Source organism: Anthonomus grandis, chromosome 15 (genome assembly GCF_022605725.1).
Source record: "Anthonomus grandis grandis chromosome 15, icAntGran1.3, whole genome shotgun sequence".
Taxonomy (NCBI): domain Eukaryota; kingdom Metazoa; phylum Arthropoda; class Insecta; order Coleoptera; family Curculionidae; genus Anthonomus; species Anthonomus grandis.
Genome location: NC_065560.1, coordinates 1,114,387 through 1,134,958, shown reverse-complemented (window position 1 = coordinate 1,134,958; position 20,572 = coordinate 1,114,387). Strand labels below are relative to the sequence as shown.

Genomic DNA, 20,572 nt, shown 5'->3' with positions numbered 1-20,572 from the left:
CTTCTTCTTCTTCTTCCCCTTTTTGTTCTCTAAGTTCTGACAGGAACGGTTATGGTCTAAGCTGCTATGGCTATTCAAATGCAGGACTAGTATATGTACATTGAGCAAGGGAAGGTTCAATTTCAATCTTTTACATCCATGTCTCATCGTGTTATCAGAAGTTAATCCAATTGGTTACCTCTCATTTGACGGGTGTCAATTTCTTAAGTAGCAAAGACCAGAAGAAGCCCCTTTAAGAAAAAGGAAGAGAAATTCCAGTGTTGACAGATAAGTGTCACATCATCCGTCAACTGTCAGTTCAAATTTATATTGGACAGTGAGAGGAATGTCGGTGTTGTTTTTAAATATTTGCAATTTTTTGCTGTTTTTTTGTCAAATAAACGTTACAGAGGAGGTTTCGATTATATATTCAGTTTAACTTGTTAAGTTTTAAAGTATCCCTCGACCGGGTAAGTGTGACATTACAATACAGTAAGGCAACACGAAAAAAAATTATCAAAATAAGTGGGTTAGCCAATCACTATAACTGCACCAGTTGCTACCATTTTTTATGCACTGGCAGAAAAAATGCCTGAGGACGGTCACATTCCTTTACGCATTATAATTATACCGTTTATGATCTATTTTTGAACGATTAATGAGTGTTATGAACTCATGACAAAGGCACATTCAGTTGCCTGTGTGTTGTTTTGTCTGTGAATCCCCAGTCTGTTAGAGTCCATAGTACATATGCCATACTGTTTTATCATAATTTAATACCAGTAAGAAAAACAGGATGTTTCAGCAACTTTTAATGGGTCAGTTAATTTCATGAAACATCAAAAGAGTTAGATTTGGGCACTGGATTTGAGGCAAAGCACATACCTTTATTGAAATATTGACAGATAATTCAATATGTAATGTAACAAACTTGCTATCTGGTACAATATAAAACTAATAGTACATTAAATTCTTAAACAAGTAGCAATCTAATTCTGTCTGAAAGAACACATTTGAAGTTATTCAATCATGCCAAATAGTTCAATATCAAACGGTAACTGAACCTAAGTTGATAAAAGAACTAAAGCATCAATTCAATGCATATTTTAAATAACTTACAAAATAATTAATCAACAAACATGTTGTAAACAATACGAGTATAATATTCGCAAAATTCTTTCATTCCCAATGACTTCGTTGGTTCTTTGATAACTCAAAATGCCATATATACTATAACATGTAATGCTAACAAGTGTAAATGGCTCCAAGTAAATTCAATCCAAGTTATTTATTTATCTAAAGGTATATGCATCCAAGACAAAAATAACTTTAAGTTATTTTTGAGCTGGTCAGGGATGAATCACTATTATTCAGACATATACAAAGGTAAGCATTATAATCGTAGGTTGTAAACACATTGTGCAGTAAGTGATAAGAGAATGTTCGGCTTCTGGTAATGTATTTGATATCTGCTAAAACTAGGGTAATATTTTCCAAACCATTAACTATGTTTATTAAAGAAATGTCCAGACGGATGTAATATCCCAACTAATATGTAAACCAACAACTGAACACTATAATTACTTAATTTAAACTAACAACCTAATAATAATCAAAGTAAATTCTATAGAATAACTATAGAATATATGATTTTGGCATTTTTAAAAATTGAGAAGGGATTTACATAGCTAGTCTTTAGACCCAATCACAACATTTTAAATATGTGATAAAAAGACCCCGATATCCCATATATACCACTGTGTAAGATATAATATAATTTTCATACCTACACTTATGTATGTTATAGTGTATATACCTAACAATGACATATTATAGGTACGTAAAGATATCCCGAGAAAAATTGGAAATGCATTAACGTGTATGAAATAATAATTATACTGGATATAATAAGATGTACAAATAAATAAAAACTCAAGAATACAAATTTGGTCAAAACTAACCAAGGATTTCAAAAATAAAATTTATTTTAGAAAAGTGCAGTGGTGTATTTTTATTTTTATTAAATAATATTTAGGATAAATCCCTCATAGACGGCATTGATGAAAATTAATTTTTTTTTCTTTATATGTCAAAAAATGCCTGTAATTTTGGTAAACAATGATTTACCTACAATAATTTACTTATTTGGGATAAAGAGATGTAAAATATTTTGTATTTACTATTTTTGGCAGTATAAAGTGTATTTTTGACGTTATATTTTACTATATCTGGTGGTAAGTTAACCATAAGGCAAAAATAATGCCTCAATATATTTCTCAGAGTTGGACTCCTAAAATAAACCTTCTGAGCTAAAGAACTAAGTCCGCAGAAATGTAATTATAATATTAATTAAGGCAATTTTATAATAAAGTTAACCATAATCGTCATACGGATAATGCAAAACCCGTTCAACCTTATACCGAGGCGACGCAGCGTGAAAATCCACCACCAAAATTAATTTAAACTATTACAGCTTTCACTGTCGGATTCGAACGGCTTCCTTTCTTTTACTTCGTTCCGTATACTGCTTAATAAAACTGCTATAATGGATTAATCAGTCAAAATAACTTTAAATAGTATAGGCTGACATGTTAATATCATACTATTTTTTTCTCTCTAGAAGAAATAATTCGGGCAGGCCCTAGTCATAACATCATAAACCATATAGGTTAGGTAAGCCTTACCTTCATATACATTATGTATTATAAACGACCAAATCTTTCAGTTTTATAAGCATGGAACCAAGTCAAGTGATAAAACAAATTAAAGGGTTCATAACCTCGACCAAACGTGACTTAACAGTTGCCCAACTAAACAGTAAGTTATTCAGCAACTAAACAGTAAGTCAGACATTTAATTAATTATATTAGGAGACTTTAAGACATTGGGTGGAGAATGGATACCATTCGAGCGGATGGGCTACGGATCCCTAGAAGAACTCTTTCAGCAGCATCCCGACTTCAGTTTAGTGAGGAAGGGTAACGAGAGTTACGTTATCGCCAAAAGTTCCTCCAAGTCCGCTCACATGGTGGAAATGGTGGCCAAACAAAAGTCAGAAAAAAAGAAACCGTAAGACCAACGGATCTTAGTCAATTGATAAATATATTAACTCAATTTTTCAGAGCTAAATTTGGTTTCATAAAATATAACTGTCCTCCCCGGATGCAACACAATACGACGTCGAAATGGCGACCGATGGCCAACCAAAAATCGCACAACGGTTATGGCAGATCGAGTCGACCGCAGGCCATCAGACACACGCAATTTGTCAATAAAGTTTCCCAAAACGAGAGGAAACAGGAGGAGCCTCCCATTCCAAAAGTTGCTTCTAAGGTAGGTACAACTTAGCTCCTCACTATTATTCGCTACTTTAAAGTACTTTTTTTGAATAATATGATGTATAAATCAGGCTGAATTGACTAATGACAAATATTAGTATGTTAGTTGGGTCATATGATTCATAACCTTTACTTGATATGGACTGTATCCTCAAACAGTTTTGAATGTCCCACCTGTGAGCTTGATTTGGTGATGTACTATTTTTTAAATGAACCTTCAGCTTGGGCATTACAGTTATTTAATGCCAAGGCTGAAGATTGTGGTGTTACAGAAACATGGCTAGATCCCATGGAATTATTGCAAAAGTTTGTGACCCATATAAAAATCTCACTTGGTGACAGACCTTCCTGGACTCTATGCTATAAACATATTGTTTGGCAAATATTCGGTTTTCTGTGATTCACTTGCTTTGTCTCAATTCCTGATTTCTGCTTTTCAAATCTTTATTTACTCTTTACAATCGAATGTAACAATTTTGTTAATTCATCTGTTGAACTGCTACTGCCTTGTAATAAATATTTACATACGAATTACAAACAATCTAGTTCCTGTTATGGCTGATTATGCAAAATTAACTCATCAAGACTAAAGGCCAATTATTTGTGATCTAAGGATTGTTATAGCAATTATGTTAGTAGGATTGAAAATGCTATAAAGTAGGGCAGCAGGTTCATTTCATTCTTATAGTTGTTCAATTACCCCATAAGGAGCACTACACTGTTCAGCTCTTTGCTAAGTAGGTTACTAACAACTGAGGTAAAAATTCCTACTGATGTTGAAACTACACTTTCAAAAGTTGAAGTAAAGGTGCAGGTCCTGATGCAGGGTGTTGAAAGGATGCTGCCATTCTCTTTATTCATTAAATCTGGAAATAAAAATGACGCGTCTAATTTTACCGCCTCCATAAGCTTTTTGAGCAATGTATAGAGGCTATTCCGAAGATGGGTTTTTAAAGAGATTTTGGAGTTTCAGTTGATCAATAATTATAAATAAATACACCCATCGATTTATATTAGATAGGCAAACAATAGTGCATACTATTTATACTGATTTCAGTAAGGCCTCTGACAATCTTAACCATTCCATTTCGATTAATAACAATAATCAATCATCCCTGGCGCCTTATTATCTTGGAATAAATCATATGTTAGCTCTGGGAGTTGATTGAATAATTCAGCCTGGAAAAAGTTAGAACTTTCTTTTAGGACACTCAATCAAAGTTTAGCAATAAACACTCAACTGCCTGGAAGAAATCAAAACATTCTTCCAGGAAGTTGGAACCTGGAAGAAGATGAAAATGGGTTGATACACGCATCGACTGCCTGGAAAATATGTTTTATGTTCTTGTTTGAAGAGAGTCAATCAAGAACTGAATTTATTATTATTCCAAATGTTATTCCATAAAGTTCAATTGATGCCCCCCTATATGAGTTCACGAAATATGCTTAAATGCCTGGAATAAATAAAAACATACCTGAAAGTTCTGTGTTAAGTAATGACCGTAATTAATAAGAAGAACATTTAGGACCCCAGTGATTTTCAATTTTTTTTTTTAGGCTAACCTAGTTAGATTTCCAATAAACAATTAGCAACATTCTTCAAGGGCAGTTGCGTTATTGTCTGTTATTTATTTAAAAATGCCCTCATAATTTCCCGGGAAAAATAAGAAAGAAATTGAAATATTCTTCCAGGCAGTTGAATAGCAAGAGATTAAAACTGTGGATCTTGATCTCTACTTCAAGGCTTCTTGAGGAGTTCCACAAAGTCCGCATCTTGGTCCTCTTCTATTTCTAAATGATCTTGTTCTTCTTTTGAAGTCATATTGTCTCCTATTTGCTCTAGATATGTCTCTTTAACATTAATAAATGTTGCTTCATGATATTCGGTAGAGGAGTATGTACCCTGTAGAATACTCAATTAATCAATCAATTACATATTAATTTACAATTATTATGAGATGATGAACTACAATCTAGTAACATATACCTGCCTAAATAATAATATCAAATTCAGAAATATCAAATTGACTAAATACTAGCTAGTTATAATTTAATGGCACGTTTGATGGAATTTATGTTATCTTTAATCCATGAGTACAATTTTTTCTTTACATTATATTATTTTTTGTTTTTAAATTGTTTCGTTTAATAATTTGGGAGCCATATATGTTATACATCTTCGGGTTACACTAAAATAGGGGATGTGTATTTGCTCTGGTATTAATATTATGACTAATAACATTCTTAAAAAGGTTACTACAAATTGAGAATCTAGTAAAGTACATTTTTAATATAGGGTCTACCAATAAGAAAGATATAAGTTTAAATTGCTAAAAAATAAAAACGAATTGGTTAATTTCTATGATTGATGTTTCATGTTGTAGTTTATTATGTTTTAAACAAAATATCATTAAGATGTCCACCTCGGCTACGGCGGCAGACGTTTAGACCATGAACCCAATTTTCAATCACTTTTTCTAACAAGTTGGGCTGAATTTCGCGAATAACCGTAGTTATGTTAACTTTCAACTCATTGATGGTTTGAGGATTGTTAGAATACACCTTCACATATCCCTAAAGAAAAAAGTCCAGGGGAGTAAGATCACAGGACCTTGGTGGCCAGTTGATATTGCCATGTCGCGAAATTATTCGATCTTCTTAATAAATTAATTGTGGCTCGGGCGGTGTGTGATGTTGCTCCGTCCTGTTGAAACCAATTCTGTCCGAAGTCTCCACCATCAATTGCAGGCCAAAGAAAGTTTGTTATCATGTCGCGGTAGCGCTCTCCATTGACTGTCACAGTACGCCCCCCTGCATCCTCCAAAAAGTATGGACCGATAATTCCACCGACTTGCAAACCACACCACACAGTCACTTTTAACGGGTGTAATGGCACCTGTACTAATTTCTGGGTATTGTTCTGACACCAGAAGCGGCAATTTTGCGTATTGACAACGCCACTAAGACAAAAATGGGCTTCATCTGAAAAGATGATTTGTTTCCCAAAATCGACATTTTGTTCCAACTGCAACAGGGCTCAGTCGGTAAACGTTCTTCGCAAACCATGGTCAGCAGGCTTCAATTCTTGAGTTAGAACCATCTTATATGGATGTAGGCCTAAGTCTTTCTTCAAAATGCACCACAGACACATTGGTAAAATGCCTAAATGCTGAGAGCGGCGCAAAACAGACACATTGTTATTCGCGTCAACACTTTCTCTTGCAGCGGCGATATTTTCAGCGGTCCTTGCACTTTTTTGTCGCGTTGGTGGCTTATTATCCAGAAGAGTGTACTCCCGTTCAAACTTATTAATTGTGCGCTTTATTGCAAGCTCAGAAGGCCGTCCTCGATGGCCAAAATCTTCTCTAAGAGCACGATAACAGGCTCTAACCGATTGCGCATTTTCGTAATACCTTTTCACGATAGCTGTACGTTGCTCTTGACTTAAACGATTCATGATGAAATGTCAAAGTATACTTACCACAACTGACGATCCTTGATCCGCGTTTTGACACATACCATTTTGCGTACATGGCCCACTAAACTTCTATCACTTCTATTGGTAGACCCATTATAAAGTTCAATAACAGTAAATATTCCAGATTGTTCAAATAAAAGGTTAGAGGAAACAGTCTGGATTTAAATAAAATAACTTTATATACAATATTAATATTCTTTAAAGTTTCATTGTAGGCAGCATCTAATGTAATATACCATAGCTTAGGCATAATTCAGCGTAACTCATAAAGTTTATAAATTAGTTTTTTTAGTTTTGAACATAATCACTATGATGCTGCCAAAACAAGTGCAGTCAATAACGCAACTACATATATATAAAGCATGTTCACCTATAAAGGGTCTTGATGTCTATCCTAAGTCTAGTTTTTTTCATTTCTTTGATTATATTGTATTTAAGGCAGAGCAGAATGTTTGGCTTGGCAAAGGGATCATATCGATGACCCAGTTCCATACAGCAACAAGTCCGAATTTTGGCATTTTCGGATTATTATGGAAATAAGTTCTCTCATTAAGTGGTTTTCTTAATTTCATACGGCAACAACTCAATATGTTAATTTTTTGCCTATTCTAATCGACATGTTTCTTTTTTTACTTACAACCAATTTAGTACTTCTGCAATTCAATACGGCAACAATTTTAAATGTTGCCTTATGGTCTGGTCAGGTCTGTCACATTGACCACAGTTTTTAATAATAACGATAACGATATAAATAAAGCGAAGTTAGATAACACTAAACAGGTTTTGTCTGTTCCCTGTGGAGATATTAGTGCCTTTTTCTATAAAAGACGACTTGCTACATATAATTTCACCATTTATGATGTAGTTGGTAATCAAGGTTTCTGTTTTACGTGGCATGAAGGCCTTGGTAAACGTGGCGCCAATGAAATTGGAAGCTGCCTTTATATTTTCTTAAAACATCATGCAAAGGGTACAAATATTACACTTTACTCTGACAATTGCGTCGATCAGAATAAAAATAAATTTGTTGTTAGTCTCCTGTTGCACTGTGTAAATTCAATTCAAAGTATTGAGGAAATCACATACAAACTTCTAGTGGTCGGCCATACCCAAAATGAAGATGATGCAATGCATGCCTTAGTTGAGAGGGAAAAAAAACGTTGTCTTCCAAGTGGGGCCATTTATACCCCCGACCGATTAATTCCCATAATACGACTTACAAAAAAAAAGGGCAATGCTTATAAATGCATTGAAATGAACTACACTGACTTCTTGGATGTAAAATATTTGCAATCAGAAATTGATAAACATTTTAATCAAAACGTTATTGGCGAGAAAGTCCAGTGGCAGGAAATTTGTGCGATAAATGTTATGAAAAGTAACCCTTGTAGCATTTTTTATAAAACCTCATACACAGAAGATGACTACAAGGAAATTGATGTTCGTTATAAGACTAGGGGTAAATGTAATTCTAGTAATAAGAATATTAATCTAAAGAAGCTTTACTCCAATCCAATAAAAATACCACAGGCCAAAAAAAACGACCTTATAAGCTAATGCTTATATTTTAATGCACAAAAATTTGCCAGCTACTTCAAAAGTTTGTAATAATGACCCAGCAGGTAGTGATTCTGAATAAATTAGATATAATATAATTAATTAGATAATAATGGTTACTGTTAAACCTGTTTTGTAATAAGAAAGTTATGTTAAATCTCTTTTCTAATAATTTTTTTTTTTAAACAAAACCAATCCTATATTATTATTTACATTATAATAACTGAAATTAAATCATAGAAGTGAATACATTATCAGTGTCATAAAGCAACAAGTCATCAAAATTGCTTATAATACCATAATTAAAAAAAAAATTATTTATTGTATCTGACTCCTATTGCTCAGAGTGTCTTCAATAAATCTCATCACTTACAATTTAAAATATACCCATAGAAAACTTTTTATGGAACAATTAAATGTGCTCATTATGTTTAAGAGCCAATAAATAAAAAACATGCATTTTGGACTTGGTGCTTTATGGAACTGGACCATCGATAAATTTAACATGAACCATTTAAAATTTTATTTTTATGCCTGTCATTAAATCTGTCATTAAATCCATTGTCAAGTATAAAGTTAAGGGAATAATAATAAAGGGAATACTATGTTGTAAATATTGTTTTTAAGCTTTTATGTCTGGAGTTCCGATTTTCTTGCTCTCTTTTCAATCCGTCTTTCACTTTATTCAACTTAAAATCATTTATTTCTTTTGCAGGCAACTCTATTGCTTATTAAATTCCTTTAAAAAATCTACAATTAGATTTTTCTTAATTTATAAAAATTAAATTAAAAAATAAAATTTTAGATTGTAATACCGGAAAAATCTAACCTGAACCCAAAAAGAAAACAACCGACGCAACAGGAAGTAAACGTCAGTCAGCCAGTAAAAATACCAACCGAATTAAACCAAAGAATGAACATGAATAGGATACAAGAAAACATTATGGCTCTGCTAAGTGATAATAGTAATAACGCACCCAAAAAATCACAATCGCTGATTTACAGTCACAATGGAACCTCGATAGCTTCAAGGTAAAATAAACTATTGTTGATATTCACATCCTGGAAGTGTAAATTTCTAGTTTTAGTCCCACTAGTGTTGAACCGAATATTTCCAACCCTCTAGAACCGAATCATCGACTGAACACTAAACACTTGCAGGGCGATTTAAGAGAACATTTAAATGCTATGAGGAGTGGGATAAATAATATGATGTCGAGCCTTAGTCTTGACAGGTAAGTTGCTTTTTATAGTCACGTTTTTGGGTAATTTAATAAACAGTGGATGACATCATAGCGATAGTGGCAATTGCAGTCCCACAAAAGAGGTTTATTCCGATTTTATCCGAACTGATGATCCGAAAGGCGATTTGCAGAATTTCGCCCTGCTACACAAGTTGGGCGAGGTCAGCGTTAATCTCACGCAAATGTCGAAAACGAACAAGTTTTATTCGTGTAAAGTCAAGGTGCGACCATTTTTTTTTTTAAATAAATAAGATGAAATATTCATTTGAACTATTTTAGATCGGATCGAAACATACGTACACGAGCTACCCGAACGAATTTAAGAAACCCATGGAGGCGATTGCGTTTTGTTGCGAGGAAGCGCTCGCCGACTTGATACCGAAGTATAAAAGGAAATCGCTGTTAATATCTAGTGAATCGGATATATTGAGCAGGTAATTTAAGATTAAATTAAGTTCTTTGAATGATGTATCCCTGAAATTAACACCTTTTTTCTTCTTCACAGACAGATCACTTAACTAGTAATCCAAGAAATGTTGGAATTCCAAAAAGTATGACTAAATAACTCTGTTGACTTGTTTTATAGTCATTTTTTACAGTTTCTCCCTCTTCGTCTGCTATCTATAACGTTAATGGATGTTTGCGATTACTTCTCACCATTTTTCCCTATGTCTGGGGGTGAGAGTTAATTCTGCTGTGGAGCCACCTTCTTCCCTCTATTATTCCTTCTATTAATGGTCTTATTTTATCATTCTCAAAGACCTTCCATACCATACAATAGTATGGTCCATACCTATCATTTTGTTAATCTTATTCTGAAATTGAGGTCAGAGTTCAAGAGTTTATAAAAAAATTAAGTTCCTGGAACATTTTGCAAAATTCCTGGACGAAAAAAATCATTAATCAAATAAAATGAAGGATTGGAAAGAATAAAAGTATGATTTCTAGAGCTTGAAAAATATAAAAAATTAGTCGGTAAATCATCAAAACGGCTTGAATTGTTTGGAATGGCATGGAAAATTATTCGGATCTGAAAAACTATTAAACATATCCTGGAAAGCATAGAAAATGACCGAATGGCCTGGAAATCATGAAATATAACTCCCCTTGAGTTTTTTAATTCCTGGAAAAAAACTAAAAAATCAGTCCATAGGTCTGGAAAATATGGAAAAATTATTTTAAATCACTGGAGAAAAAACATCCAATTAAATGCTTGACCATGTCTCTGAAATCCTGGAAAAAAATGACTCTTAAGCGCCTCAAACAAAAAGGTCAAAAATAAAATTGATTTAATAATGTTTTCTGCATTTGTTGCTTAATATAACTGAAATAGAGTATTTATTACATCTAGTTGAAAAAAAATTCAAGTTATGCCCTTTTAAACGATTTTTGCCTGTTTAGGTATCCAGTTGGTTCTAATAAGTTAAAAAAAAAAATGGAAATATATGTCATTGCGATAAATCATAATATCAGAAAAGTACGTTCTTGAGTTCTACGTCTTAGTTCGGTAGTTTTTGTATCTAAGTACGCGTTGTCTTAAATTTTTCTTAGCAAATGGTGACTTGTTACGATTCCTTTAGTATAAACTAACTTCGTAGCATAGAAATCCCATGGTGTCAAGTCCGGAGATCTAGCAGGCCCCGGAATTGGTCCACCTCTGCCTATCCAGTTGTTTCGAAAAGTATCATCCAGATAATGCCTTAAGTCTCGACGCTGGCCATTCGTTATGTAGGAAAATAATTTGCATGTCGTGGAATTTTTACTGCTTCAGTTCTCTTTCTCTCTTTTTTTAATTTCTGAAAAATTACATCAAATTTCAGAGAGTTTCTAAAAAAATGGAAAACAACGTAAAATTCTTGGAAAAAAATACAAAATGACTTAAAAATCAACGTTTACGTTTCTAAAAATTAGTTGGAATTGCTGGAAAAAATTAGGACGTCAAGTTCCCGGTAAACAGGATTGCTCGAAAATCCCAGAAGTCACGGGAAACAATTTCGAGTGCCTGGAATACAATGAAAAATTATTTGGAATTCCTGGGAATTATCAAATGCCAAAGTATAAAATGCATATTCCCGATGCCTAAAAACATTATTTTTAAAGCTTGAAAAAGAGGATTTTTTTTTTTAATTCTTTTAGTTGGCAAATCATCAAAACGACTTAAAATGCCTTGAATAACATAAAACATGTCTCTGAAATCCTGGAATAAAAATGACTTTAAGTGTCCTAAACAAGAAGGTGAAAAATAAAACTGAAAAAATAAAATCAGGCAGTTGGAACACCTTGTTATTCCATTCAGTACCCTAAGCTATTATAACTTTCGGAACTCTCCTGCTCGTTAAACCTATTAGTTGGCAGCAGAGATCATGAGTTGCTACTTCTTCCCAGGTTTCTTGAATTTTCTCGCATTCTTATTTTCAGGTATGAAATTCTCCATCGACCTTACCATGCTACCCCATATGTTTTCTATAGGATTTAAATCGGGACTCTTCGCCGGCCATTCTAGCTTTTCGACATTGTTTTCGGTAAACCACTCGCGAACAATATTTGCTGTGTGTACAGGAGCGTTGTCCTGCTGAAAAACGAATCCCTCAGGATACATTTCTTTGGCACTTTGTATCAATCCTCCTTCAAGCACTTCACAATAACGATCTGCTGTGAATCGGCCATCAATTTTCCAGCAGATTCCGGGTCCTCGGTGGCTGATCCAAGCTCATATATTTACGGATGTTACAGGTTTAATCTCCAACAGATATATTAATTGATTTATTAATTTTTTTTACCAAGATAAAGTAAATCGCAACCATAGTTTCATAAAATAATTTATTTAAAAATCATACATAAATATACATACTACACAGATATGATATACCGTTAAGATGGTCCCTCCTAACATACCCGATCTGAAACGCAAGGAAAACCATTATTGGATGAGGAAAGTAAATAATAATATGGGATATTGTTTCATTGTTTTGTTGATTGAATAGAATTAAGAACTGCCATTGATTTTGCATTGATTTTACCTTGCAGGTCAATTTGGCCTATTTTAGATTTTAATGAATACTGAGCACAAATTAACTATTTGTTTATTTTGTTCAAATCATAAGGATCAATAGTGATAAGAATGTTAATGTCAATCTGGTCTGTCAGTTTTTTTTTGTAAATTATTGTTGCTAAACCATGGCCTCAAGTTATAGATTGCTCCATAGTTGCAAATTACTTAAACCAATGTTGGTACCAGATAGTACCCAGTAGTTAAACCCAGCATGTCAACACCTAGGTACTTGACAGATAAATGCATTCCTTAAAATTTGGAGGGAACTGACAATCCTGTTTTTAATAGATACATTCTTTATCTGGTTCTAGAGTATGACAGATAGTTTCGCTTAATGCGGATGTGAAAAGGTAGACCCTATCTTAGCCTAATTTTTTTGTAGTTACTAGTATGTGCTAGGATAGCTTAATTGCTGATTTTCTAAGTAGGCCTAAGAGTTTATAGGGCTCCTTGTTTTTGTTGTGTTAAATAAACCCCAGAAAAGGCCACATTCCATCTTCGGTAAGTTAGCACATGTTACATGCCTAAGTCATTTTCCTATTTTTTTCATCTAATTAATTTCTTATTTGCATGCTTTTCGGTTTAACTCAAAAGAACATCAATGCATCCAACTTTTTAGAGAGCAATTTTATAAAATTTAACTTACTTACCCACACAAAAATGCCATAAAATTGACAGCCATGTCGAACCTCATGTGTGGTCCCCATTTTTAGGCCTTCCTGTACCTTCTGCTTATCCTCTGCTTCTGCTTTTGCTGCATTTTTATTGTTACTGCTTCCACCTCACTTGCTACTCCACGTGTTACCACATCAAGTCGCTTGGATCATCACCTCCCAAAATGCCCACTTCTTCTTCTGGGTGACACAAATCTTTCTTCATATCTTGAACTCGTCGAAGGTCTGTATACTTTAACTTTACCGTTGTAATTACTTTGGAACATCTTTTCATCACTAAATATTACTCTCTCCCAATAACCCATCGGTAAGCGATTAAACTGTTGGCATCTCTGCAACCGGACTTCTTTATTAGTTTCGGTTAAGTCAATCTGGTTGCTGGATGTCCGACATCTCAGATTGCTTGCAGCTAATCTTTTTCGGGCAGTTCTAACACTTGCTGGGAATGCTGTGGTAGACACGGCTTCAATGGCGGATTTAAATGGATTTTCTCGGCAAAAATTAACCAGTCGTTGATCTTGTTGGTCCGAAGTAATTTTTATATTTCCCCCTCGATGTAGGTTTTCCACACTTTCGGTTTCTTCAAATTTGTGTTTTAACTTGAAAATTGTGTTTTTGGATATACCAAATTCATCAGCCAGTCGAGAAATGGACCATTTTTCTAATTTGGCGATGATGCGGTGCTTAACGGAATCACTTAAACGAGGCATAATCAACACTGTAATAACTCTTTGGAACCACGAAAAGGACTAAATAAGCCCACTTACCCTGGTATTTATAAAAAGGGCTGGAACCAGGTATTACGTATTAATAATATAATATCATAAAAAAGTATTGTAAATTTTGGGAAATGATCGAGGGTAATTCCCTAAATTTATTTATTTTAAGTACAGGTAGCTAATCCTCTTTAAAAGTGCCTCGGTGCTCTTATTTCATTATATTTATAATAATACTAACACAATACTGGCCATTCAAGTCATTTAGTAGGTCTACCTGACTTATATTACCTAATAAACAAAATTTGTTTGTGCCTGTAATCCAACATCGTAGCCCGAAAGTCGCCTATCTTGTAGCACAGATGACACAGATCAATTATTTGTTTATTAGGATTACTGATATACTGATAAACCCATAAAATAAAAAAAAAAAACAAGCAACATGCTTTACAGTTGCGTTATTCAATTAAATATTCTACAGTTTTTAAATAGTTTTGAGTCCAAAACACTATATGCACTCAAAAAAATTAATAACTTAAAGGACACTCAATTGCAAGTAAAGGACAAAACAGAAATCTTTGCTTCGCCACTCTACAACAACTATAGAATAAGATTACAATAATGCTCTTCAAAAAAATTAACAATATATTCTGAAGATTAAACATCTGGACTGTTGCAAATCTTCAAAATAAATAACATTAAAATCAAACTTCACCTTATTTGTTCCAGCTAGTCTGCAGTCTCTTCTCTGAATACTGGATTTGTCCTTAGGAAAATCAGATCGGATAATGAAATTAAATTTCTGCAAAAGAAAATTATTATCGGAAAATTTGTGCTAGAAAGACACCTGTTTTTTTCCAGTTTGGACTTTCTGTTTTAGTGATTTTTGTTACTTTCATGGAAAACCGAAAATCTTAAAGAACTTAAAAACTCTACGACTTTTTACTACTTGTATGGCTTAAAAGATTCTAAAAATGACAAGACTTTGTCCACACACCTTGTATAATATAATTTAATTAATTAATGGTTTATTAGGTTACCACCGTTACTGGAGAAACACAACTTCGGCATCTGGGCGGAACAGTTGAAGGCCGATTACGAGGACAAATTCAACGAGTTACTGTCCGACGATTGGCTGAAAATCATCGATTCCAGTTCGTGCGTACGAATCGAGAAAGTGTCGGACGATTACGTGTTATATCATTGCAAACCCGGTGACGTAAGTAGACCATTGATTGTTTATTGGTGTGAATTTTTCATAATAAGATTTAGTGTGGAGCTTTCTTTACGCATTCATCTTTTAACCTTACCATAAATTGTAAAATTGATCAGGCCTTTTTGTTAATCAGTTATACTAGAAGTCGGAAATAATAGTCAGTGACGTCAGTCAGTTCGGAAACGAGAAAACAGGAGCGGCTTAAACTTATGTTTTTTAAATTTTTAATCGCATTTACACATACAAATTGCCGCTCGGTTAAATAAAGCCAGAGAATTTTGTAAGAAAACGCGCACTGGTGCCAAATTTATTTCGGGCCGTGCCTTGCAGCTTACGGAATATTTGAAGCAGCCCCTAGTTTAAAGAAAGTACCTAGACGGCGCAATTTTTTGTACTGATATTGATCGACGACGGAGCAGAGGTCACAACACTGAACGATCGATTCATTTCCTTTATTATTGGTACATAGGCGTGCTCGCGCAGTTTTTGAGTTTTTGAATTAAGTTGAATTTTAAGATAGATTATTCCAGTTTGTTTTGTTTGTGAAAAAAGTGTATTTCAAATATTAATTTTTAGTATAATGGAACAGGGAGAACCTTCGACTAGTCGTGAACCTCCTCCAAAAAAAGTGAAAAAACATTTAACTACGGGCAAACATGCAATGGTAAAAACTGTATGAAAGTATTCGCGCTCAAAATCCCGATTTATGTGCAGAAGACGCAGCAAATTTGTGCGGAAGTTTAACAAAATGATTACTACTCTACCAATGTCTACCACCTTCAAAAACAGAATAATAGGAATTATATATATAATAGGAATTTATAAATATAGTAAAGGTGCTAAGCCCATAATTATGTGAAATTCAAATCATTTTATCTTTTAAAACTAGAAACTCTTTGTATGAAATAAGCTGAAGATAGGAAGTACATATTTACCTCTTTATTACTATCCCATTATAATAGGCATTATAAATAATAACTAAAGAGAAATTGTTGCCGCCACTGAATTTATTTCCCTTTTCCCTTGCTTCACACGGCGCGCCCTAAAGCTGAAAATACGCCACTGACTATTATTTCCGTCTCCTAGTATAGATGTATTTTGTTAATTTCAAAAAAAGGTAAAAGCCTGAGAGTCCTGAAACATTGGAGGGAAGTTTGGTCCTTTTTTAGAAATTAGGCATTAGGCATATTGCAGCTACATTTATTTACTATTTAATTTCACTGAATTACTTACTAAAATCTATTTATTTTCCCTTAAAAGTGGATGTTGGATAGGACGTTATTTGAGGTAAGACGTAGAATTGTGTGGAAAATTTAGATTTAAGTAAAGGAGTTTCCTATTGTCCAATTTGTCCAAATTGCTGCATTACTAAGTAGCTTTTACTCAAATAGATAATTCATTCAAGCACATCTATGGCAAAAAAAGCATCCGGTCTTTGTACATACACGATTAAAAAAAGCTCAGTATCATTACAATCTAACCGCTTGTCGCTTGGACCTAACTAGTTAACTAACCTGTTCATCTCTTTTTGCTAACTTTGAAGGTATTACAGAAAGGTCAAAATGGACCCGGTACACCATTATCCAAATTATCGATACCTGCTAACACAGTTCAATTTAACGAGGACAATCGATTAGTCGCTTTGGTCACGTACGTCGTGTCGGCCAACGAGGTTTGGTGTCAACAGATTGAAACTGATGAAAATGTAAGTACGGACAAAATATTAATAATTTCAAATTAAAGCTCGCTTTATTAATTAACTTAGGTGGCGTTCACTGAGATGTTTGACAGGCTCCAAGTGAATTATGAACAGCGAAAAATGCAACCGGACACGATATTACAACATAGCTATTACATTGCGAAGGTCGAAGGGATTTACTACAGGTATGAAGATTCAAATTGTCAATAAAATTTACCCGTCAAAGTACTCATTTTTGTCTGTAGATAAAAAGAAAACTAGGGGAAGTCTAAATTAAAAATCCGTAAACAAATTGATGAAAAAAAATTACTGTTCGAGTTCTTCTCGATTTTATTAAGGCCAAATCGTAGACTTCTAATCTCAATCTTACATTATATAGGGTTTAAAGTAAATGTTTCAACTACTAGAACATTGAAAGTAACATATAATAATCGATGTTCCGAATCCACTCCGATTACTAATGGGGTGCCATAAGGTAACTTAATTGGTTGTAATCCTAGACTCATGATTTAGCTTCAGTGACTTAAAAGAGGTCTTAGATTACTTGGAAAATTATTCCACGCTTTCAAATTTCTGGAATAAGACTTATTAACTTGTTTATCAAAGACAAAGAGTACTTGGAAGATTATTTAAAACACCTGAAGAAGTGTCTCAGATTCCTGGAATAGGACTTTCAATTTATCGAAGTTATTAGGCTTTAAAAATGAGTAACTCGAACCAACGATTGTAATCCTAAAATCCTGATTTAGCAGCAGTTTCCTGGAAGATCATTCCAGACATTCAAAGTGACTTAGATTCCTGTAATAAGTCTTCTAATTTGACGTATTTTCTATTTATTCCATAGGTTTCAGATAAAATGTTGTGTGCATTTGACATTTTTTATATTCGCTCTATTATTCATTATTTAATGTAAAATGACCATGACATATTTTGGATTTTAGTACATTGATGGTAGTTTTCCAGGTTCATTTACTGATTCTTTTACGATTTTGCTTTATGTTTAATTCTAAACCCTTTCTCCTCTCTCTACCTCCTCTCGCTCTCTCTAGCAGAACCCAAGGTACCCTCAAAGTGAAATATCACTTTACTACATTATCATTCAACGTCACTTTAATTTTTCCATGCAGTTGAGTGCATTTAACCACAAGAGAGTGACAGAGAGAAAACAATGGAGGACAGACCGAAAGATTTCTTCCAGGCAATTGAATGCATTCGGTGACATGCCAATCAACTGCCTGGACAAATTTTTCTTCAAACAGTGCATTTAACCATGTTAAAGAAAGAAAAGAGAACAAGGAAAGAATTTTTTTCCTTCTTCCAGGGAATTATGGGTATTTGTCCACATGACAGTGAAAGAAAAGAGAGTGCTTTAACTGCCTGGACGAATATTTAAAATTTTCTAGGCAGTTGAGTGCATTTAACCATCTCAGGAAGAGGAAACGAAATAGGAGAGCCTGGAATTTTTTTTTTTAATTTCTTTTAGGAAATTCAGTGCATTTGCCAATACTAGAGAGACTGTTTTTTTTTCATATAAAAAATTGCTACGACAACAATACGCAGTCATATTTCACTTTTCCTTTAAACTAGACTGGGCTTGCTTTGAGTTGTATAAATTCTTTTTGCTTCCTTAGACTGTCTTAATGAAATGAAACAAAATGCATGATGTTTAGAAAAGTATTCTTTATAAATATTGTTAAGATTTAAACCAGTTTAAGAAATATTTGGAGGAATATTCGCGTTTTTAAGCAGTGGAGTCCTTGCATTGGGTCACTCACTCTAAAGTCCAATATCTTAAAAACTACTTGGACTATCTTTATAAAACAAAAAGCATGATATTCAGAAAAGTATTCAGTGTAAATAATGTTTAAGTTTTAAATCAGTTTAGGAAATATTTGGAGGAATATTCGCGTTTTTAAGCAGTGGAGTCCTTGCATTGGGTCACTCACTCTAAAGTCCAATATCTTAAAAACTACTTGGACTATCTTTATGAAACAAAAAGCATGATATTCAGAAAAGTATTCAGTGTAGATAATGTTTAAGTTTTAAACCAGTTTAGGAAATATTTGGAGGAATATTCGCGTTTTTAAGCAGTGGAGTCCTTGCATTGGGTCACTCACTCTAAAGTCCAATATCTTAAAAACTACTTGGACTATCTATATGAAACAAAAAGCATGATATTCAGAAAAGTATTCAGTGTAAATAATGTTTAAGTTTTAAACCAGTTTTGAAAATATTTGGAGGAATATTCGCGTTTTTAAGCAGTGGAGTCCTTGCATTGGGTCACTCACTCTAAAGTCCAATATCTTAAAAACTACTTGGACTATCTATATGAAACAAAAAGCATGATATTCAGAAAAGTATTCAGTGTAAATAATGTTTAAGTTTTAAACCAGTTTTGAAAATATTTGGAGGAATATTCGCGTTTTTAAGCAGTGGAGTCCTTGCATTGAGTCACTCACTCTAAAGTCCAATATCTTAAAAACTACTTGGACTATCTATATGAAACAAAAAGCATGATATTCAGAAAAGTATTCAGTGTAAATAATGTTTAAGTTTTAAACCAGTTTTGAAAATATTTGGAGGAATATTCGCGTTTTTAAGCAGTGGAGTCCTTGCATTGAGTCACTCACTCTAAAGTCCAATATCTTAAAAACTACTTGGACTATCTATATGAAACAAAAAGCATGATATTCAGAAAAGTATTCAGTGTAAATAATGTTTAAGTTTTAAACCAGTTTTGAAAATATTTGGAGGAATATTCGCGTTTTTAAGCAGTGGAGTCCTTGCATTGAGTCACTCACTCTAAAGTCCAATATCTTAAAAACTACTTGGACTATCTATATGAAACAAAAAGCATGATATTCAGAAAAGTATTCAGTGTAAATAATGTTTAAGTTTTAAACCAGTTTTGAAAATATTTGGAGGAATATTCGCGTTTTTAAGCAGTGGAGTCCTTGCATTGAGTCACTCACTCTAAAGTCCAATATCTTAAAAACTACTTGGACTATCTATATGAAACAAAAAGCATGATATTCAGAAAAGTATTCAGTGTAAATAATGTTTAAGTTTTAAACCAGTTTAGGAAATATTTGGAGGAATATTCGCGTTTTTAAGCAGTGGAGTCCTTGCATTGGGTCACTCACTCTAAAGTCCAATATCTTAAAAACTACTTGGACTATCTATATGAAACAAAAAGCATGATATTCAGAAAAGTATTCAGTGTAAATAATGTTTAAGTTTTAAACCAGTTTAGGAAATATTTGGAGGAATATTCGCGTTTTTAAGCAGTGGAGTCCTTGCATTGGGTCACTCACTCTAAAGTCCAATATCTTAAAAACTACTTGGACTATCTTTATGAAACAAAAAGCATGATATTCAGAAAAGTATTCAGTGTAAATAATGTTTAAGTTTTAAACCAGTTTTGAAAATATTTGGAGGAATATTCATGTTTTTAAGCAGTGGAGTCCTTGCATTGGGTCACTCACTCTAAAGTCCAATATCTTAAAAACTACTTGGACTATCTATATGAAACAAAAAGCATGATATTCAGAAAAGTATTCAGTGTAGATAATGTTTAAGTTTTAAACCAGTTTAGGAAATATTTGGAGGAATATTCGCG

General features: G+C 33.4%; 1 protein-coding gene and 1 long non-coding RNA gene across 4 annotated transcripts in view; one reads left to right on the top strand and one right to left on the bottom strand.

Annotated features, from left to right (window-relative positions):
* The first annotated feature begins 310 nt into the window (after nt 1–310).
* The window catches only part of LOC126745058 (tudor domain-containing protein 7B), a 42,837-nt gene continuing 22,575 nt past the window's right edge, over nt 311–20,572 (top strand). Inside the window, exons 1-12 of one of the 3 annotated variants that reach the window (XM_050452742.1) lie at nt 311–449; nt 2,600–2,647; nt 2,705–2,796; nt 2,850–3,048; nt 3,102–3,312; nt 9,158–9,384; nt 9,435–9,587; nt 9,649–9,817; nt 9,876–10,030; nt 15,074–15,257; nt 16,807–16,959; nt 17,020–17,138. In XM_050452742.1, the coding sequence (XP_050308699.1) occupies nt 2,715–2,796; nt 2,850–3,048; nt 3,102–3,312; nt 9,158–9,384; nt 9,435–9,587; nt 9,649–9,817; nt 9,876–10,030; nt 15,074–15,257; nt 16,807–16,959; nt 17,020–17,138 (1,652 nt within the window). In that variant the 5' untranslated portion in view covers nt 311–449; nt 2,600–2,647; nt 2,705–2,714. Of the gene's footprint in view, nt 450–2,599; nt 2,653–2,704; nt 2,797–2,849; nt 3,049–3,101; nt 3,313–9,157; nt 9,385–9,434; nt 9,588–9,648; nt 9,818–9,875; nt 10,031–15,073; nt 15,258–16,797; nt 16,960–17,019; nt 17,139–20,572 lie in introns of all 3 variants that reach the window. The other 2 variants (XM_050452740.1, XM_050452741.1) reach the window with 2 other exon arrangements.
* Nucleotides 12,400–13,471, bottom strand: LOC126745070 (uncharacterized). Its single transcript, XR_007663424.1, has 2 exons — nt 13,299–13,471; nt 12,400–12,496 (listed from the first exon to the last, which is right to left on the bottom strand). It is a non-coding gene; the product is annotated as an uncharacterized LOC126745070 (long non-coding RNA).